A 20582-nucleotide genomic window follows, 5' to 3' on the forward strand; every position below is an offset into this window, starting at 1 on the left:
AAAATGTATCTCTCAAAAAATTTACCAATACCACAAAATATGACTTACTGATTAAAATACACAACACCACAAACTTGCCAATAATTGTTTGGTTCAATGACAATTACAACAAGAATCCCCTTTGTTAATTTACAAAAAAAGAAACCTAAATCATAAAAGAAAAAATTATATTCATAGAGGCCTGCAGATTCAGTAGCCTACTTGATCTGTCTGTCATCAAGCAATGGCCTGTAAGGCCTCTGGGTATGATCAAAGGGATCACAAAATTGTAAAGTGTAGACCTTATCAGTTTGAATGAAGATTTTTTTTTTTAAATTGTCAACATTATTCCCATAAGTTTGAAAATCTGTCACAGGTCAAACCTAACCTCAAATCTAGTAAGTGTAACAATGGCTTTGTTCTCCAAGAATCATTATTAATGTTGGTGCAGCTCCTGGTGTCCGTTTCTATAATTGCAGTTTGTTTGAAGAGAGAGCCTGCCTAAGAGTGACCATAACAGAGCTGTCTCAGAATTTGTTGACATATTGCAAATTCTCATTCCATGATTTTACCCATTAGCAAATGCTTTAGTGTGAGAGATCTCTGCCTTTTTTATGCTCACCTTTTTCACATTATGAGGCATCTCCTTCCCAAGTGCATGCGCCTTCCCATAGGAACCGCATTTGGATGCGTTCCGCCCCAAGGTTCTTCTGTTGCGTTCCACTATGTCCTCCATCTGATTTCCAAGATTTTTGTTTGAAAAAACCTTCGGACTCGTCAATGGCGATGTGCTCCTTTTCTGTCTTAGAATGGTTCGTCCTTGTTTGTGTCTCACTTCTTGCTGGTAGTAGGTGTTCAATTCTTGGATGTGCATAGCTTGTATATTGTCTGTCAGCTCAGGGGGCCTCCCAATATTTCCACTAACATTATCACAGGCATTCACACCTTTCCCTCTGAATCCTTTCTGCAAAGTGTTACTGAATGCCCCTGAAAGATCAGCTTTTGGTGATCTGAGCTGTAAAGCATGACTGTTACAGCAGGAAGATGTTTCTGAGCTAGTTTGATCATCTTGAGGGTGTAAACGATATGAGCTGTCATACTCATTGCCAGCCGTACAAGGCGTCACCGCAGGTGCTGGACATGTGTCAGTAATGTATCTGTAGCTACCTTTAATTACCTGCCCCTCACTGTCACCGCATGACTGACAAGATATATCTTTGGAGTTTTTGTAATGCTTCTTAACAGAAATCCGTGGACTCTTGTTGGAGCGACCGGCTCCCTTCAGGTTGATCCTCCAGTTGGGATCATAGTGGAGGTCAGAATAGGCGTCATCAGAGAGAAGCTGGCTGCGAGGTTAAAGAAAGATGACAGCAATAAAGATCATGACCAAAGCAACTGGCCAGTGACAAACCCATCAGTAAGTTATAGCTCTATTGTTATGCTCAATTAATAATGCCATAGAGTACAATTATTAGTAATTGATTCAATGGATGGTATGCAGCTTTATTAACGACATTTTCATATCTAAGTGACTTTACACATACCTGAAAGCCACACAGGCCTTTACTGATAGGTCAAAGCAACAAGAGGCATTACACAATTATTTAACTGATGATGTCCTCAAACAAAAAGCTAAGCCTTATCAGAGACTTCTGAAATTGAAACAGATGAGGGGGATTATGAGTCTGTACTTACAGATAATTATTGTATTTTCACCTCCAGGCTCACTAATGATAGTGTATTTGAGAGCTACTAGCGGGGGAATGGTTCACAAATGGCAATTTTCAGCTTATGAAATGGCTTGAAAATTGCAGACTAAAATGCTTTCTGATGGTGATGAAAAGATCTCATTAAAATAAATAGGAGAGAGCCTCTTTGTTGTGCTTACTGGGAGGATGAGGGGAGTTTAATTCTCCAGTCGTGATGTTGTGAATTGGGGGGAGGGTAACCTAGGTGTAGGGCCCTTCAGTTCAATGAGGCCAAAAGGGTAAGGGATGTTTCTCTAATGACTCAGACTTAAAAAAGTTGGAGAATGCATTATAGACAACATGCAGCTGGGTGTGATGCCTTTAACACTGCCAAAACACCACAGCCTATTATTTGTTGCCCGAGATACAAAAATATCAATACAAAAGCAAGTGAAATATTATGACAAACATTGAAAGAAAAAATGAAAAAACTGATCATGCAAGCTATACTCAAACATCTTTTTGCAATATTTCGAGTGAGATAGGTTTAAAATATCGTGAAGAGGGATGAATGGAGTTGCCTAAATAGTAATCTTTTGCTTGAATGAGAAATGCCCATTGGATTTGTTAACTATGCAGTGGCATTGTGTGAAAAGGCTTACCCGCTTTGAGGAGGCTAGAGGGGGCAATGATGGGAATGGGACTGTCTACTGCCGTGCTATATAAAATGGAGCCTTTTGTGAGAATATGTCATGGTCATTTTCCTCTGAAACAATGTATTTTGGAAGCCAACCCACACTTGCTGGGCATCAATCGGCACAGGCTAATGATGGGGAAAATTGAGAATGACCCCTCTCTATTTTGGAGGGGATATGACTGTCTGTCAATGTCTGAAGGAAAGATATGAAAAAACAGTGGACAAGAACAAGTCGACAAGAGAGCAAAAACAGATGTGGCCGTGCCCCCGTGATAGATGCCTAACCCCGCTCCTTCAAAACAGAGAACAAGAGATTTTGTTTACAGCAACAACGATCCTTGTAATGGACCACGAGTGACCAATTATTGTGATCCAAACAAATCATGAATCTAATTTCCCGCAAATGAAAGCTGTTATTCTGAAAGCACCTGAATTAGGCCATTCTCACTCCATCAGTGCCTGTATCTCATTAAATTACTGACACCATTTTATTGCTATAGATGAATGAAGGCTATTTATCCTTTATCATCCCTCTGCTGTTTAAAAGTAAAAGCTTTGAATGCTGCTGTATTTGTCCGGGTTCTATTCCATGTAAGCCACGCTATTATCTGCTTAATTTGAATTACTTTGCCACTGATAGTGAAAGTGACAGTTCTGTTTGATAGGAAAAATGAACAAGGTCAGGCAGGAGATTTTCCTTAATGTGAATAATAATACCATTATAGATTTATTGTAATACACAAGGCTTTACAACCAATAATGCCATCAGAATTGTTTCACCACAATGTCTATACCCACTTTCTCTCCCGCGTTTAATCAACAGATAAAAGACAGTTATTTTTTGGTACTGTTTTCAACAAACAATGAATGTCTCCAGGTTCTGTTTTAAGTCATCCTTTCAAGTGTGCTACTAACATCATTTACTGCCATCTCCTGGGCAAACTGCATAACTTCATGCCAAAATAAGTCACATTCCAGAGCCTCTTAACAGAAAAGTCTGCTGATATTCTGTTTACCTGTCATCATATTCCATCAAAGGCTAAACTAACAAGTACTGTGAGTACCTAAAAGCCAGGTATCTTGTATTCCTTGTGTGCCAAGCTCCACCAAAAACAATTCAACATATCAGTTCCTCCATTACTAAGAATAAACACACTGTGGTTTATTTGAACAAAATTCCACATGCATCTAAACATATGCTAAAAACTAGGCCTACAGAAAATACAGATCCTTTTTTAAAAGTAAAATACAAAATTTGTGACTCCTTTATATCTCAGGAACCAGTGGGCCTGGAACTGAGAGACAAAGACAGGGAAGGGAAGTGAGAAAATAGTGAGAGACACATTATTGGTTTTGGTCGTTTTACACAGTAAGAAAAATATAGTTATAGTTCAAAATGTTCCACTGTAATTCATTACAACTATTGTGTGTATTACAACCTCATTGTAAGGTATCCATTTATATGCAGCAGAATACCCTTCTGACCACAACTGATGTTCTGGTGTCACTTTGGATATCATTTTTTAACACCAAATGAGTTAACCTGGACTTACCTTGTTCCTTTTTCATACATTTGTGTTTCCAGATATTCAGTCTGAAAGACAATGGGATTCTTCTTGGCTTGGGGTTGTGCTGCTACTTCCAGGCTATTAAAAACCTGAAGATCTTCAGTTTCATCTTCATCTGCATGATGTTCATTCCCTCTATCGTCCTGCAGAGACCCATCAGCACTTTCCTTTTGCATCTGTATGAATTTGGTTTCATCACAGTGGCTCATATACATTTGTGGCTGCTGTTTGTAGGCACTCTTCTGGGTCAAGCTCTTGGTGTCTGACTCCACGCAGTCCAACTGGGTGACCATCACTGCTTGTCCATGTTTGATTTCTTTATCCATGTCTGTTTTGTGAAGAGATAGGTCAAAAATTAAGAAAAGCAGTAGCAGGGTGTTAATAAAATTTTAAAAAAATGGTAGGCTATAAATTGAGTTTAAGCTAGCCAGTCATTTATTTGTAACATGGCTTAGAAATACATAAACCGCTAAAATTACTTAACTCTCTATCTGTCCATCAGCTCAAAAACAGCCAAAGCTCACTGCTCAAAAAAATAAAGGGAACACTTAAACAACACATCCTAGATCTCAATGAATGAAATATTCCAGTTAAAAATCTTTATTCATTACATAGTGGAATGTGTTGAGAACAAAATAACATAAGAATGATCAATGGAAATCAAAATCATTATCCCATGGAGGTCTGGATTCAGAATCATACTCAAAATAAAAATGGAAAAATCAAATCACAGGCTGATCCAACTTCTGTGGAAATTCCTCAAGACAAGTCAAAATGAGGCTCAGTAGTGTGTGTGGCCTCCACGTGCCTGTATGCACTCCCTACAACACCTGGGCATGCTCCTGATGAGACGGCGGATGTTCTCCTGAGGGATCTCCTCCCAGACCTGGATCAAAGCATCAGTCAACTCCTGGACAGTCTGTGGTGCGACGTGGCGTTGATGGATGGAACGAGACATGATGTCCCAGATGCTCGATTGGATTCAGGTCTGGGGAATGGGTAGGCCGGTCCACAGCATCGATGCCTTCATCATGCAGGAACTGCTGACACACTCCAGCCACATGAGGCCTGGCATTGTCCTGCATCAGAAGGAACCCAGGGCCCACTGCACCAGCATATGGTCTTACAATGGGTCTGAGGATCTCATCCCAGTACCTAATGGCAGTCAGGGTACCTCTGGCTAGCACATGGAGGGCTGTGCGGCCCTCCAAAGAAATGCCTCCCCAGACCATCGCTGACCCACCGCCAAACCGGTCACACTGGAGGATGTTGCTTGCAGCAGAACGTTCTCCACGGCGTCTCCAGACTCTGTCACGTCTGTCACGTGCTCAGTGTGAACCTGCTCTCATCCGTGAAGAGCACGGGGCGCCAATGGAGAAGCTGCCAATCTTGGTGTTCTCTGGCAAATGCCAATCGCCCTGCACGGTGTTGGGCTGTGAGCACAGACCCCACTTGTGGACGTCGGGCCCTCATACCACCCTCACGGAGTCTGTTTCTGACAGTTTGAGCAGAAACATGCACATTAGTGCACATCATAGCACCCTCAAGGGAGGCTGTAGCTCAGTTGGTAGAGTGGGTTGCACATTAATCAGAAGGTTGGTGGTTTGATCCCCAGCTCCTCCTGTCCACATGCCTGAGTGTCCTTGAGCAAGATGCTGAACCCTAAAAAAAATTGCTCCTGATGGTGTACCATCGGTGTGTTGTAAGTCGCTTTGGATAAAAGCGTCAGCTAAATGAAATGTAATAATGGATTCTGTTTGAGCAGAAACATGCACATTAGTGGCCTGCTGGAGGTCATTTTGTAGGGCTCTGGCAGTGCTCCTCCTGTTCCTCCCCGCACAAAGGAGCAGATAGCGGTCCTGCTGCTGGGTTGTTGTCCTCCTACGGCCCCCTCCACGTCTCCTGGTGGACTGGCCCGTCTCCCGGTATCTCCTCCGTGCTCTTGACACTGTGCTGACAGACACAGCAAACCTTCTTGCCACAGCATGCATTGATGTGCCATCCTGGATGAGCTGCACTACCTGAGCATCTTCTGTGGGTTGTAGACACCGCCTCATGCTACCTCTAGTGGTGAGGGCACTGGCAAAATGCAAAACACAAACGTGACCAAAAATCAGCCAGAAAGGATGAGAACAGAGAAATGGTCTGTGGTCACCACCTGCAGAACCGTTCCTTTATAGGGGTTGTCTTGCTAATTGCCTCATTTCCACCTGTTGTCTGTTCCATTTACACAACAGCAGGTAAAATTGATTCACAATCAGTGTTGCTTCCTAACTGGACAGGTTGATTTCCCAGAAGTGTGATTGACTTGGAGTTACATTGTGTTGTTTAAGTGTTCCCTTTATTTTTTTTGAGCAGTGTACATTAAAGTAAGTCACTAAATGACCACGCTAAACATGTGTCACCATTGTTTTAAACATGAGCATACTGGCGGTTTGATCTTTAACACACTATAATCTTTATATAATTAGTTTTACCAGCCTCAATTGAGGGATTCAGTTTCATTTCTGCATGCTGGGTGTGTCACTTTGTTTACAAATTGGTTTCTAAATGTCATCATGAAAATGCTCAATGAATTAGTCAATTCATTAGTCGACAGTCAATATCATGAGTTTTATTTATGTCCCTGTTTTTCCTGCTGGGACATGTCCAAATGTCCTTTATGGAAAAGACCCATTGATTTCAAACATAGTACCTGGTGCTTGTATAATCCAAATGTGCCATTAGAAAAATGTTGAAAGACAGTGAGTGAATGATGAAGATTTTTGTCCACTCACTGCAGTAAAAAAAATATAAATAAATGTAACAGACATGTTATCATCATGTTTACTGTTTGCGTTGGAGATTATATGTCCCCTCAGGGTTGCCGTAGAGGCAGAGGAACTCCCGCCTCTGGTGTCAATGTAATCGAGCGTCCTGAGTTCGTATAACGGGGCACTTATAAGAATATAATAAGTGGAGTCGGGAGACGAGACAACCACGTTCAACCCACGGCTTCTCTCTTTTTTATTCTTCTTCGCTCTCTTGACCAGAAACAACCCTGAGGGGACATATCATCTCGAATGCAAACAGTAAACACGAGACAGTCTGTTCCATAAACATAAAACAACTACAGTCATTTTTCATGTTAATAATATCACCTGCGTTTGGAAAAGTCAAAATGTTTACTTTTTGAAAGATGTATAGCCTCAACACTCGACAGAAAAAACAATTGTCATGGAGCCTCCCATTCATTAACGAATTGTTTTTAAGGAATAAACGTGGCGGCATTATCCTAAAGTAAAGCTGGTTAACGTAAATGCACGTAAAGTCACAGTTAGCTTAGCAGTACCCTGCATTTGGTTGAATATCGTTAGCGTGGGGGTAAAAAAAAAACACATTCCAGATCAAACCACGTGAAATTACTGAATAGTCTGTGTTTACAAGCGACAAATATTTCACTAGACTGTGTTGCATTAACTAAACATTCAGAAAATAAGGTAAGCATATGCGTACTATCAGCCCTTGGTAAGATACTCACCTGTTCTCCTCTGTCAATATGCTTTATTGTAACCACGGAAACGCTAACGCACACATGCTCCCTTCAAGTACTCTTCCTGAAGCTCCGACTTTTAACAACAGTGGGCAAAGCATACCTGAAAACACTACGGATGTTTTTCTACATTTTGCCACACCCCGAAGAAACTTGTGCATAACTTAACCTATATATATTTAGGTAACGCGGATCTATTATAATGTACCCACTTAACCGAAGACTTCCTTTAAAGCTGACAAAATCGCACACAAAACACACAAATAGGACAGGCTACAGCCGTATTAAATTGCAAGTGGTCTCTACATATATAGCGCCTTTTATGTCCGCTCCAACACCCGAGCCGCAGCTGCACTTATTCCCGTTTTCATTGGGAGTGCTCTTGCCGTGTATTAGTATTGTATTACTTCATGTGGAATCAAGTTTTGTGTTGTCAAATTATCTCAAGCCATTTTGGCCATAATCTTTGCTGGTCTGTACCACATATGATTGCAGTCACTAAATAGTCTACAGTAACTAATACAATGTCCAAAGTTTCAACAATAAAGTTTCCAAAACAATCCAAGGCTCACAGCAGTGTGCATAACGATTAAAATACTTCTCAGGACTAGTTACAACTGACTTAAGACACTTCTGTGTTGGAAAGGGGGAGGATTATTTTCTTTCCATGTACCTACTGTGCAAAAACTAGAAGGTAAAGAGGGATGGCAGGAAGGGCAGTTTTAATCCCTCAAAATGCCCGACTTGATGGCCCTGTCGTTGATGACACAAACACACTGATCACTAGATGTCACTGTACAACCATAAGATTCCACAGGTAATTTACTATTGCTCTGTATAGCAAAACAGGAAAAATAATCTTATTTTTACACATTCAAATATAATTCTTCAAAGATTTGGCTTCCTTGTAATCCTAGCATCTTTTTTTTTTTTTTTTTAAATACAAGCTAAAACAGTAAATGACAGCATCTATCAAAGCACAAGATTTTACCGTCATAGCAGGCCAAAAACAAACAAGACCGGCAAAGGGTTACAAGATTTATTGTCAGGGCAGTAACATCACAGTATACAAAACACGGAACCATACATGTGAAGTGACTGCTCAATTATGCCAGCTACAAGTTGTTCTTAGTGGTGTTGCAAACAATGCAATAAATGTGATACCTGAACCCAGTGTTTTTACTCTTTAAATTACACTCTCTTAGCCTTGTTTTATCTTGTGCTATAAGAGGGTTACTCTTAGAAAACATCTTAAACGGTAGCAGCTGAAGTGATGGAATGGTTTAGTCGACCTCCTCAATGGTTGGTCCGGAAGATCCACCGCCAGGAGCAGCACCACCTGCTCCTGGGAAGCCACCAGGCATGCCCTCTGGCATACCACCGGGCATTCCACCAGCAGTCTGGTACAGCTTGGTGATGATGGGATTACACACTTTCTCCAGCTCCTTCTGTTGATGCTCATACTCATCCCTCTCAGCAGTCTGCAAAAAATTAGGACATTTAAGTGTTATTTTACAGAATTTTTTTTTTTTTTTTTTTTTACACAAGTCAAAAAGAATATTCTAATTGTGGCCAAATTGATCAGCTCCAAGTCTCACCTGGTTCTTGTCCAACCAGCTGATGACCTCATTGCACTTGTCCAAGATCTTCTGCTTGTCGTCATCACTGATCTTGCCAGCAAGCTTCTCATCCTCCACGGTTGACTTCATATTGAATGCATACGACTCCAGGCCGTTCTTAGAAGAAACTTTGTCACGCTGTACATCATCCTCAGCCTTGTATTTCTCAGCTTCCTGGACCATGCGTTCGATGTCCTCCTTGCTGAGACGACCTAGAAGCATTTTTTAAAACGATTACAAATTGAACCAAGTACATTTGAGATTGTGCTTGAAAATCCACTCAAAAGTCACCTTTGTCATTGGTGATAGTGATCTTGTTTTCCTTGCCGGTGCTCTTATCAACAGCAGAGACATTCATGATGCCGTTGGCATCAATATCGAATGTCACCTCGATCTGGGGAACGCCGCGAGGGGCAGGAGGAATGCCGGTCAGCTCAAACTTTCCCAGCAGGTTGTTGTCCCTGGTCATGGCTCGCTCACCCTCATAGACCTGTTTGAAAAATGCAGTTGAGCAAATTTTTTTTTTTTTTTTTTTTTAAACCGTTTTGCTTCGATGTCCACAGGCCATCTTTGGTCTGGAAACTACAAATGACAGGCAAAAAAATCCCATCACTGCACACAACATTAAAAAGGACAGAATAGTGTTAATTATCTGACCTGGATGAGCACACCAGGCTGGTTGTCAGAGTAGGTGGTGAAGGTCTGGGTCTGCTTGGTAGGAATGGTTGTGTTACGTTTGATCAGGACGGTCATGACACCTCCAGCGGTCTCGATACCCAGGGACAGAGGGGTGACGTCCAGAAGCAGCAAGTCCTGCACATTTTCAGACTTGTCACCAGACAGGATGGCAGCCTGGACAGCTGTAAAGAAGAAAAAAATAAAAACGATGATGATAAGACCTCAAGACAATGATTTTGAGGTACTTGAGAGGGGACTGTGTTTGTCCATTTGGCTAGAGATGCTTACCAGCTCCATAAGCCACAGCTTCATCTGGATTGATGCTCTTGTTGAGCTCCTTTCCATTGAAGAAATCTTGGAGTAGTTTCTGGATCTTGGGGATGCGGGTGGAGCCGCCAACCAACACAATGTCGTGAATCTGTCCTTTATCCATTTTGGCATCGCGGAGTGACTTTTCCACAGGGTCGAGTGTGCCACGGAAGAGGTCAGCGTTGAGCTCCTCAAAGCGAGCCCGAGTGATGGAGGTGTAGAAGTCAACTCCCTCGTAGAGAGAATCAATTTCGATGCTGGCCTGGGTGCTGGAGGAAAGGGTACGCTTTGCCCTTTCACAAGCGGTGCGCAGGCGACGGACAGCCCTCTTGTTGTCGCTGATGTCCTTCTTGTATTTGCGCTTGAACTCTGCAATGAAGTGGTTGACCATGCGGTTGTCAAAGTCCTCCCCACCAAGATGAGTGTCTCCAGCAGTGGACTTGACCTCAAAGATTCCATCCTCAATGGTCAAGATTGACACATCGAAGGTGCCACCACCGAGATCAAAGATGAGAACGTTCCTCTCTGACCCAACCTAAAAGTAGACATGCGATGCTGTTTAAATGTTTCAAAGCTACTCGACCTTAATGAATTTAGTCATAGTCAAATAAAATTTATTTATATATATATACACACATACATACATAAGTTTTATCTACCTTCTTGTCCAAACCATAGGCGATGGCAGCTGCAGTTGGTTCATTGATAATACGCAAAACGTTGAGGCCAGAGATTGTGCCAGCATCTTTAGTGGCCTGCCGCTGGGAGTCGTTGAAGTAAGCAGGTACTGTGATTACAGCATTGTTGACAGTCTGAAATGGCATAAAATCAAACATTAGCATGATTACTATGCAAGCTGGCAAATCTGTCTATAACCAAGACAAATTAGGAGCATACTTTTCCAAGGTATGCTTCAGCAATCTCCTTCATCTTTGTCAGCACCATTGACGAGACCTCCTCTGGGTAAAAGGACTTTGATTCCCCCTTGTACTCGACTTGAACCTTGGGGCGAGTGTTGTCATTGATGACATTAAATGGCCAGTGCTTCATGTCTGACTGCACGACTGTGTCGTCAAACCTGCGGCCAATCAATCGTTTGGCATCTGCAAAAAAAAAAAAAAAAAAAAGGTTGTTCTTTTAGAAATAACACCACGTACCTCCTGTGAGAGCTTTACGCTTAAACAGTTATTAAGATATCCAAGCAAGGACCTGGACAGTCTTAGGACTTCTCAACCACTGGTGGAAACAGCAAATGGCAGGGAAATCATCACAGTGAATAAGAGTTAAAACGGAGGACAGCGGAGCCAGTCGCTTCAAAACAACATGGTGGGTTGCTTTAATATTGTGATAACAAATTACTCAATAAAAATGTTGCCAAATTTCAGTAGGCAGGACTGAAAAGAACAACGCAAGAAGGGAAAATCCCTATTAATACTGAATAATTCCGTCTTACCAAAGACTGTGTTGGTGGGGTTCATGGCAACCTGATTCTTGGCTGCATCTCCAATGAGCCTTTCACTGTCTGTGAAGGCCACATAGCTGGGTGTGGTTCTGTTGCCCTGGTCATTGGCAATGATTTCCACTTTGCCATGCTGGAACACCCCAACACAGGAGTAGGTGGTTCCAAGATCGATACCGACTGCTGGTCCCTTCGACATGTTTCCTACAGAAAATATATTTTTAAAAAATAATAATTAAAAAAAAAAAAAAGAAAAAAGGATTTAACATTTTTTAACAATAACTCCTACCGCAGCAGATTTTTGATTAATACAGCTTATTCTCAAGTCTTGGTAATAGCCAGACAAACCTGTCACAGAAGATGCTCAAGTAAATCAATTAAACTACTTTTACAAAATATACACACCAATCTTCTGCATTTATTTAACTCACTTTAGACTTTAAACCATTTGATTTAAATTGGGCACCAAACATCAACTTATGGAAATTTAAGTAGTATTTACCCTCAGCAAGCATTCACTACATTAATAAACCTAAGGGCTAACAACAACAAAATCAGCAGTGTGCAAACATGGCGCGTGACAATGACACATCAGGTTTACGGCAAACCGCCTGTGCGGTGATAAGACCGGAAATTGCAAAAGAGCAATGGCTTTTATAACATTTAAGCAATAACCTAATGACACCACCGTGAATCGGCTTAATGAGAAAGCAGTTTGGATAAAGTGCAAGCCAGTCTGCCTGTAAAATTACATTTTAAGTGCTTTGAAAAAACCAAAAGGCTTTTGTTCTGAAAAACAAAAACAACCGGAAGAGAGTTCGTTTTGGGGAGCTTAACAACGGTTGTTCGAGAACATTCTCGAACGTCTCAGAATCCCCACCCCCACCTTCCACGCTCTGCTAAGTAGCTAACGTTAGCAAATGCACCATTTCAGCTTGTGATTACTGCCCCTAAAACAAGGATTACAAATAATCATTTACATCGTTACCTACCAAAGAACGACATGAATAATATTAAAAGGAAAAGTTAATTCCCTATCCGTCAGCAATAGCGCGAATGAATAAGCAAAAATTATTTAACTGAAGCGTTCCAGGACGAGTGTAGGGGGTTTGGACTAATATACTATTATTACTAATACTTGGGATGTTTCCACGAATAACTTACTTCTTTTGTTGAAGCGCGGCTGCCTCCAAATGGTGGGTTGGAAAGGACAAAGACGAAGGAGACTCCTCTCTGCCGGGTATGAGAAGGGAAAGGAAGGTTAGCGTATATCGGTACGATATATATGACCGGCACATTAGCCAACCAGCTACGAGTCGTTGAGTATTTCCGCAGCAGTTCTCCAATGAGACTCAGTATCGTTGATGACGCTAAATCCTGATCCATCCTACTTCCTGTTTAATCATCTGAATTTCATAATAGCTGCGGACGACCGCATGGTTCAAGGTGTTAGCTTTGTGTGGAGATACAAGATGTAGTCAGGCAAAAGACTGCTTTTTCCAGAGGCTCCAAATCCACATTAAGTACTTGTATAAGTAAACGACAAGAGGAGTTTATACTCTAACTGAATAGAGGAATTATTGAGGAAGTCAAAGGAGAGACCAGGCATGATTAGACCAGAGCTAATGTGGGATGTGTCAAGGTTGTCATCTGGTTCTGCACTTTCCTTTTTTCTTTTTTTTATCTACAGTGTTTGCATCCTACATGCCTAAAAGTCACACCGGTTGTTACAGTGATATAATCAAGATTGTTAAAAAAAATTAAAAAGCTTTTAAACAAGTTTAAAAAAAAAAATTTAAGCTGTAGAGTATGTATTGAATAACAGACACCAAGACATAGACAACAGCGGTGATAATTATCTTTTAATGGAATAAAAAAATAATAATAATAATTCAAATAGATAATAGATTGACAGAAATAATATTTTCTTTATACACACCACTCATCCATGTTCAAACACGACAGGTTCTAACAAAATAGCTCTAACAACTCATTCAAGAGAATAACTTTTGTTGTAAACATACACTTCATTTAGAACAAAGGTACACCTTCTTATTCAAGCAGTTCTCCAAATCAGCTGGCAGTAGTGCAATGTACAAACTCCCAAAATACAGGTCAGGAGCTTGGCTTCACGGTCACATCAAGCATCAGAATATGAGGGAACAAATGTGATCTTCGTGACTTCGACTGTGACAACATTGCTCAAAAATAGCAAGCTTGCGATGGCCAGAATCCAAACTCGAGGCTTCAGAACGGCAACGGGTGACATCACGGCTGTTTGCCACAACGTGACAGCCAATCACAGGCAGATCTTTGCAACTTCCAACAGGATATGCAATAGGTCACAAAGCAAATATTTACAACATCATGTGGGATCCATGATTCCAAGAATTGAGGCTCTCATATAACTCATATATTATATGAGTTGTATGGTGCACTCTGTGGTACATGTACAGGTTTTTTTTTTTATTATTATTATTTTTTTTAATATAAAACTAATTAGTGTGCATGATGAATTTAATAAATGATAGACTTTTAGAGCTCTGTCTCCTTTATGTCACTAATTGCTAATGTTTGTGCCGAGGCTGGAAGTTGACAGGTCTGTTCTTCATTCGCTTTTGCTGCAAGTGCAGCTGTGTTAATCACTGAAGTCGTCCCTGTTGTTTCTTCAACAACATACTGTGTGAATTCCGTGTTGAGGACCCCTAAGAGAGAGAGACAGAGAGACTATTTCATAATCAGTGATTCACTGGAGAAACTGGTTGCTTCCTGACAAATGATAAAAATAAAAAATATATACTATTATACAGTCGGGTCTGAATACTTATGACCATGTGATATTTCAGTTTTTCTTTTTTAATAAATTTGCACAAATTTCTACATTTCTGTTTTTTTCTGTCAAGATGGGGTGCCGAGTGTACATTAATGAGAAATAAAATGAACTTTTTTGATTTTAGCAAATGGCTGCAATGAAACAAAGAGTGAAAAATTTAAAGGGGTCTGAATACTTTCCGTACCCACTGATATATATATATATCTATATATATATATATATATATATATATATATATATATAGCAGCTTGAAAGTGAATGTGGTAACTTTGTTAAATCAAACAACAAATAACACCCCCACCCCGGATATGCGCGGCACGGTGTGTGTCAACTAATAGAACATCCACAGGCCATAGTAAGGAATAAGGACGAAAACGTAGATACATTAACAGAAGGGTTGAAAGTTACTGTGATGTTTTTAAGAAACAGCAAATTTCTGACTGGTTTCCTGAAAATATAGCTTCCTTATTTGTAAATCTGGGCCAATGTGACCCTCATTGCCTGGTTCCCAAGTAAAAAGCATTACCTTTGTCTCAAGCCTGCCAACAGCAAGTAAATACTCTCTGTATCCACGTTTCACTTTATAATTCACATCATGGGAGCAAGAGGGATTATAGCCTCTGCTAGCACAAGTATTTTTGGGGATGTCTTAATTGTTAAGGTACCTCTTCGCCTTTGTACTTGAGCGCTCTTCTCTTCCTGGCTTGATTTAGATTTACTGCTCTCCTCTGACTGATCAAAGTCTTCATTCTCTGTAAAAATTAAAACAGCCATGATTTTTTGTTATTGTTTTTTTAAATACATTTGAAAAATAACTTTTAACTTTGTTGTACCCACTATTATAACCTCTGTATTTCCTATTCATTGTAGCACTGCACCGCTATGAAATACATACAGTATAACATATATAAGATGTATTTACATATATATATATATATATATACTTCTTTTTGTTTTTTAATATGTATATGTATTATATATTTGGACACATGTGAAGTAGTGGCCAGTGTCAAAGCAGCACAGTGGATTTGTCTCATTAATGTATGGCCCCAACTAAAGATGAAAGTAACATGAAACTTCAGTTTTTAGATGCCATGAGAGAAAATGGGAATGTGGTCTGTTTACCTTTCCTCCAGGTGACGTGTGCTCTCCTCAACTTGATGGCAAAAAAAGTGACCACCACCAGTAGGCCAAAGATAAGGCATGACACCAGGAAGACCAGTAATGAGGCACTTCCATGAGTTCCTTCTTCCACATTTAATTCAAAGTTACCTGAAAATGGACAGAGTCCCAAACTTTAAACACTTTTAAAAACCTATTATACATTCTAGCAGTGTGCCAAGGACAAAAAAATTAAAAAAAAAAATATTATCATTTCATAGCAAAGGAACTGTATATTGGCCTCACAGTCCAAAAATGAATTTACCTGTTTTGTTTCTCTCTGTATAATTGTTGGAGGTGATGTCCTCGGTCACCTCAGATGTCCAGCCTTTATGGAATAATGGACAAAGAAGATTTAATAATTAACACAATGAATTAAGCTGCTGCTGCTCAAGTCATCTTAATAATGAAACAATGGAAGTGTAGTATTACCACTTGATGGCAGCAAATAAATATCTTCAAAGTATAGTTATGCATTTGCAGCACAGTTAGTTACAGTTTTTTCACAATACAAACAAGGTAAATCATACCAGTTGTGCTTGTTGCCTCACTGGCGGTGTCATTATTCATTTTGGTTGAGCCTGAAAATTCAGAGGTTCTTGAGTCACCTGTACAAACATGAAGACATTTTGATGACAAGGTTCATGGGAAAAAACTTTTTTTTTTTTTTTTTTTGTCCAAGTAAATAGAAAGATAAATAAAGAGTAACTGAATGTTATTTAAGTAGCAGCAATGTTCTGTGTAACTATCAAAATGGCTTTATTTATGACAAACTGGTCCTTGATGATAAAGGTTCAAAACATGAAACATAAGTTGGAAACAGCCATCTTTGGTGATGACACATACATGTCGGAACAGTTCTTCACCTACAAAAAAACACCACGTCTATATCATCTGAACTTGTGAATACAACATGGGTGGGAATCAAACACTGTACTCTGAGATCTCCATCAAAGGAAACAGATCAAGTGGCGTCACAACCACATTTGTGGTTAGGTGACAGTCCGACACATTGTGAAAGCTTAATCTTGTTAGTTTCCATCCCACAGACCCAAACCCATTTTCACATTCACTCTTTACAGCGTAGAATATATTTTCCTGTTTCTAAAGGTAATTTAATAATGATGCATGTCGACTTGGTTTTTACATTTGCCCATGTGGCAAATCATAAACAAATGAGGACAGTTTCACTCACCAATAGTGTTTTGATGGGGGCCTGTGGATGTAACAGGTTTGAGAGGAAAACTAGTGATTGCCGACATGGTTTTTGGAGCATCGGAGGAAAACCGTTGACTGGAGGGAACCGCTGAGCTCTCTGATGAGAGCCTATTCATGTCTGTAGTTGTGAAGTACATTGCTGCTCCACCATTGGAGCTGGTTCTTATTCCCAGCCCTTCTGTTGACCCTCGAGGCTTTACTGTTGGTAACCTGGTCGTGGTTGTGAGGCGGGACCTCTTTGCTATAACAGAAAGGGGATTCACGTCATTGGTAAGCAGAAACAATTCAATTCAATTCAATTCAATTCAATTCAATTCAATATAGCGCCAAAATTATAAAAGAGGTTATTTCATGGCACTTAACACATCAAAGTCCTTACAGCAGAACTTAACAATATTACAGACCAGAACCAAGTTCATGGAAAAAGGCAAAATTCGTGCTCACTTGTGAATAATCTGGAATACAGGAAAACAGACTATTTACAATTTTATTATATTGTACTATTTACGTTGGTTAATCACGTCTGGTGCTGTTGACTATGTCACAGAGTCCCACATCGGAAAAAACAGTGCCTTGCCACAGCTACCTGTTTTGTGACAACACAACTACACTAGTCTGTTGCCGTTCCTGAAATCACACACCTTATGCAGAAGTAATCAAGTGTCGGTAAATACAAGAGCCAAATGTTGAGCTTCTCGTAAGTACCAGGTAACAAAGTTTGAGAATAAATGTAATATACTCACAGTCCCGTCCAATGTTGACAAAGTTCATCAGATGTTGTGAGTACAATGACGGGTGGCGGACAAGGCATCTCACAGTGACTCTTCTCTCCACCGAGAGAAAATGCAACATCCCCGTGGAGACATATTTTTTATCTTCAAGTTGGACATTGGCGTGAGCTGTAGAATAGGACAGTTGTCACAGGCATCCATTGTTAAGAATATGCACCAGCTTACATTAGTAGCCAAAGAGCCATCACACATTTGACATCTGGCATTTAAAATGAAAGAAAAGATTAGTGGGTTTACATGATAAAAAAAAAACAGTTAAAAAACAAAACTTAAAGGTAATGGCCATTATCACATCATGACAGTTGTCCCTGCCATCAAGAGTACACTCTGTGGCGGTTGAGAGTTATTTTGATAAATGGCTGAGGCTCCATTGTAGAGCAGGCTGCCCACTAAATGTAAAGTCGGCAGTTCAATCTTAAAAATAAAAAAAATCCCAAAAGTCTCATGGGGCAAGAAACAAGTTGCCCCCAACGGCAGGCGAGCTCCTTTGCATGTGGAGGCAAATTGTAAAGACCATTTACCAATTACCATACACTTTCAAAGGGTCAATTGCAAGAGACAACAGTAAAGCTGGTCTTCATTTGTCTTAGTGTGGTATTGAGGTATTATTTAACCTTAATTTCTAACAATCCATTGTTTGAAGCTTCACAAGCTCACATCTCAGCCTTCTTACAGTTTTTGGGTTTGAAGATGTTTCAAGAGAGCAGAGTTCAGACAAGCTTCTTTAAGTTGGAACATCTTTGCCATTGGTTCATGATAGCAATATCCAAGATATAATTTTTTTTTTTTAAAAGCTAAAGATGGCAGGTGATGCACCTTTGTGAGTAATCTTAGCTTCCATGGCTAAATTTGGTTTACTTAATTATAATTATTAGCTTTTTTAGTGCAGTAAAACCTCAGTTCATTCCAACTTACCAAGAAATTCATGTCCATGATCAAACTTCCAGGAGATCTGGGGAGGCAAGTGGTTCCCTGCAGCAGTGCATTTGACCACAATCTGTCCTTCATGCCTCACTACTGACATTTGGGGATGACCTTCAAATTAATCAACAACGGCGCAAATGTTATTAGGTTATTATTAAATATTTATCCACTAACAATATAATGGTTGTAGTGAGTCATGGTGACGGTTATAGCACTGGTAGTAAAGTTACCAAATCAGATCTTTGAGAGCCTCAAGAAAAACATAAATCGAAAGTTGCAACATTACACTCACCTAACACTGTCACCTCCACTTTCTTTTCTGTCGTGTGGTGGTTATAGTGAGTGCATGTGTAATTGCCTCCATCTTTAAAGTTGACATTGGAAATACTGATGGAGAATTCTGTCTCAGACAGTTTGTTGATGCTGTAGCGTTTGTCATTCAATGCTGGAAACAAATGAAAAGATATGTTCAAAAATTGGCAATTTTTTGTTTCTGCTTATCATTTGTTCATGGAATTAAAGCTTTCGATATACCATCTTTACCTTGATTGTCATTAAAGAACATAATATATCCTTCAGGGTTCTTCCAGTCCACATGGGTCTTGTGAGCATCAGTAATGGGGCACCTTAACGTGAGTGTCTGACCTTTCATCACAGTAATATGCTGCCACACCCCAAGAGAAACTGCAATCAAATAAAATATCAAAAACACAATGTCACTATAAACCACAGTTTGAAGATACATGTTACATTTCATATTGTTACAGATCACTCTATGGCTCGCACAGAAGTGTTCAGAGTTGAAACCCCTGTTATATTTCCATCTCTGCCACAAGCCTGACACTGTGTGTGTGTGTGTGTGTGTGTGTGTGTGTGGTTGTAGGCGGTGTGAAAAGGAAAAAAACAACTGCTTCTTTACTTTACTGCAGCTACAAGGGAAGCAGTACCCCACCCCCCCTCCAACCCCCCATCACCGTTACTCCATTAAACATCACATTTCTGCTGTGACAGGAAGTAATGTGGTCAGTTGTTTGGTGGTGAAAGAGAAAGCAAAAATAGGACGGGTGTGACGTAGGCTGTTCTCGGGGGCTTCAGGTACTTTTTCTTTCCTACGGGGTGAACATTACGAAGTGTATGGAAAACACATTTGTGGGGGCACATTGACAGGCCAGTGGGCTTGAAGGTAAAAAACAAAGAAGCTTGAGGTCGTCGAAAGTTTTTCTCACTCAGGTTTGCATATATATGTGATTAATTTTTCTGAGCATAGAAACAAATGCATAAAAACCTCAGAAAAAGAGTGTACTGATTATTTATTACGAGACTAGACTTTGGATATGTGTGTGTGTAGTTTTATTTTATGCTACTTAGACACAAATAGTATATATATATATATATATATATATATATATATATATATATATAAAAAACACAAGAGACATATATATATATATGACAGCAGTATGTCTGGTCATGTTTTGATCTCAGATTCAAATGCCTCAAGTGTAAAAAAAACATTAGTTTCACTCTACTGTAACAGATTCCAAACGGATATGCAATTCACTACAGGTACTAATGACTATAACAAAGGTTTTTACATATAAAATCAACAAATCAAAAGCCTCCAAAAACAGGAACTCATGTCAACAATGTTTGACCAGAAAAAGGGGAAATAATTGAAATGTTTCAGAAACATCAGAGCATGTAATTCCCCCGAAACCATCAAAATCTAAATCATCACACTTTCCCAAGACAAGTCATGTAGAATTCATAAGTAAAGTCGTCACTTTCAGTAACTTCATTTTTCACCTTTTATAACAAAACTCTAGCAGTCAAGTATTACAAGTTTTCAAAGTAAAGAACTTACCTTGAATGAGTAGCATGAAGACAGTGAACTGCAGCTTGACTTCCATCTCTGTTACAATCAATCACACTTTGACTTTGCTGCATTTCCTCATCACTCGCTTTACTTGTACTCTGCTGAGGGACCTCCCGTGACATCACAGCTCTCTGGTTTCCACACAGTTTTTTTTTATTCTCATGTGATACCTACAGTAAAGTACACGGTTAAAAGTTCAGGATTCACATAATTTCTTTTTGTACTCATGTGGGCCAAAAATAATTTTGAG

At 39.9% G+C, this 20582-nt stretch overlaps 3 protein-coding genes across 4 annotated transcripts in view; all 3 read right to left on the reverse strand.

The window, feature by feature from the left end:
- The window catches only part of LOC138207643 (uncharacterized), a 34126-nt gene extending 29868 nt beyond the window's left edge, over positions 1-4258 (reverse strand). Inside the window, exons 1-3 of the mRNA XM_069165020.1 lie at positions 3918-4258; positions 1157-1325; positions 602-994 (exon numbers count right to left, since the gene is read on the reverse strand). Of these exons, the coding sequence (XP_069021121.1) occupies positions 602-994; positions 1157-1325; positions 3918-4258 (903 nt within the window). The remainder of the gene's footprint in view (positions 1-601; positions 995-1156; positions 1326-3917) is intronic.
- Positions 4259-8489: 4231 nt separating this feature from the next.
- hspa8 (heat shock protein 8) lies at positions 8490-12801 on the reverse strand. Of its 2 annotated transcripts, none has more exons than XM_069165015.1 (9): positions 12694-12801; positions 11524-11733; positions 10968-11173; positions 10730-10882; positions 10050-10605; positions 9741-9943; positions 9375-9573; positions 9063-9295; positions 8490-8945 (listed from the first exon to the last, which is right to left on the reverse strand). In XM_069165015.1, the coding sequence occupies exons 2-9, from the start codon at positions 11726-11728 to the stop codon at positions 8748-8750; spliced, it is 1953 nt and encodes a 650-aa protein (XP_069021116.1). In that variant the 5' UTR covers positions 11729-11733; positions 12694-12801; the 3' UTR covers positions 8490-8747. The 2 variants fall into 2 exon arrangements, with proteins under 2 accessions (XP_069021116.1, XP_069021115.1); XM_069165014.1 differs by having other exon boundaries at positions 10715-10882.
- Positions 12802-13378: 577 nt separating this feature from the next.
- LOC138207676 (cytotoxic and regulatory T-cell molecule) lies at positions 13379-20373 on the reverse strand. Its single transcript, XM_069165074.1, has 11 exons — positions 20321-20373; positions 19000-19140; positions 18749-18901; positions 18448-18567; positions 17485-17640; positions 16719-16982; positions 16054-16131; positions 15789-15851; positions 15488-15634; positions 15028-15114; positions 13379-14234 (listed from the first exon to the last, which is right to left on the reverse strand). The coding sequence occupies exons 1-11, from the start codon at positions 20364-20366 to the stop codon at positions 14065-14067; spliced, it is 1425 nt and encodes a 474-aa protein (XP_069021175.1). The 5' UTR covers positions 20367-20373; the 3' UTR covers positions 13379-14064.
- Positions 20374-20582: the final 209 nt, after the last annotated feature.

Source organism: Embiotoca jacksoni, unplaced genomic scaffold (assembly GCF_022577435.1).
Source record: "Embiotoca jacksoni isolate LCO1_2020_lvr unplaced genomic scaffold, fEmbJac1.0.p SCAF_33, whole genome shotgun sequence".
Classification (NCBI taxonomy): Eukaryota; Metazoa; Chordata; class Actinopteri; family Embiotocidae; genus Embiotoca; species Embiotoca jacksoni.

Bases quoted from the DNA above. Each gene is read 5' to 3' on its own strand.
- hspa8 (XM_069165014.1), bottom strand. From the start codon at position 11,728: ATGTCGAAGGGACCAGCAGTCGGTATCGATCTTGGAACCACCTACTCC. The intron at 9,944-10,049 runs GTAAGCATCTCT...TCTTCTTTACAG, and splicing joins AGCTGTGGCTTATGGAGCTG to CTGTCCAGGCTGCCATCCTG. The intron at 8,946-9,062 runs GTGAGACTTGGA...AATTTTTTGCAG, and splicing joins GCTGGTTGGACAAGAACCAG to ACTGCTGAGAGGGATGAGTA.
- LOC138207676 (XM_069165074.1), bottom strand. From the start codon at position 20,366: ATGGAAGTCAAGCTGCAGTTCACTGTCTTCATGCTACTCATTCAAG. The intron at 18,902-18,999 runs GTAAAGATGGTA...ATTTGTTTCCAG, and splicing joins GTTCTTTAATGACAATCAAG to CATTGAATGACAAACGCTAC. The intron at 17,641-18,447 runs GTAAGTTGGAAT...CCTATTCTACAG, and splicing joins TCATGGACATGAATTTCTTG to CTCACGCCAATGTCCAACTT.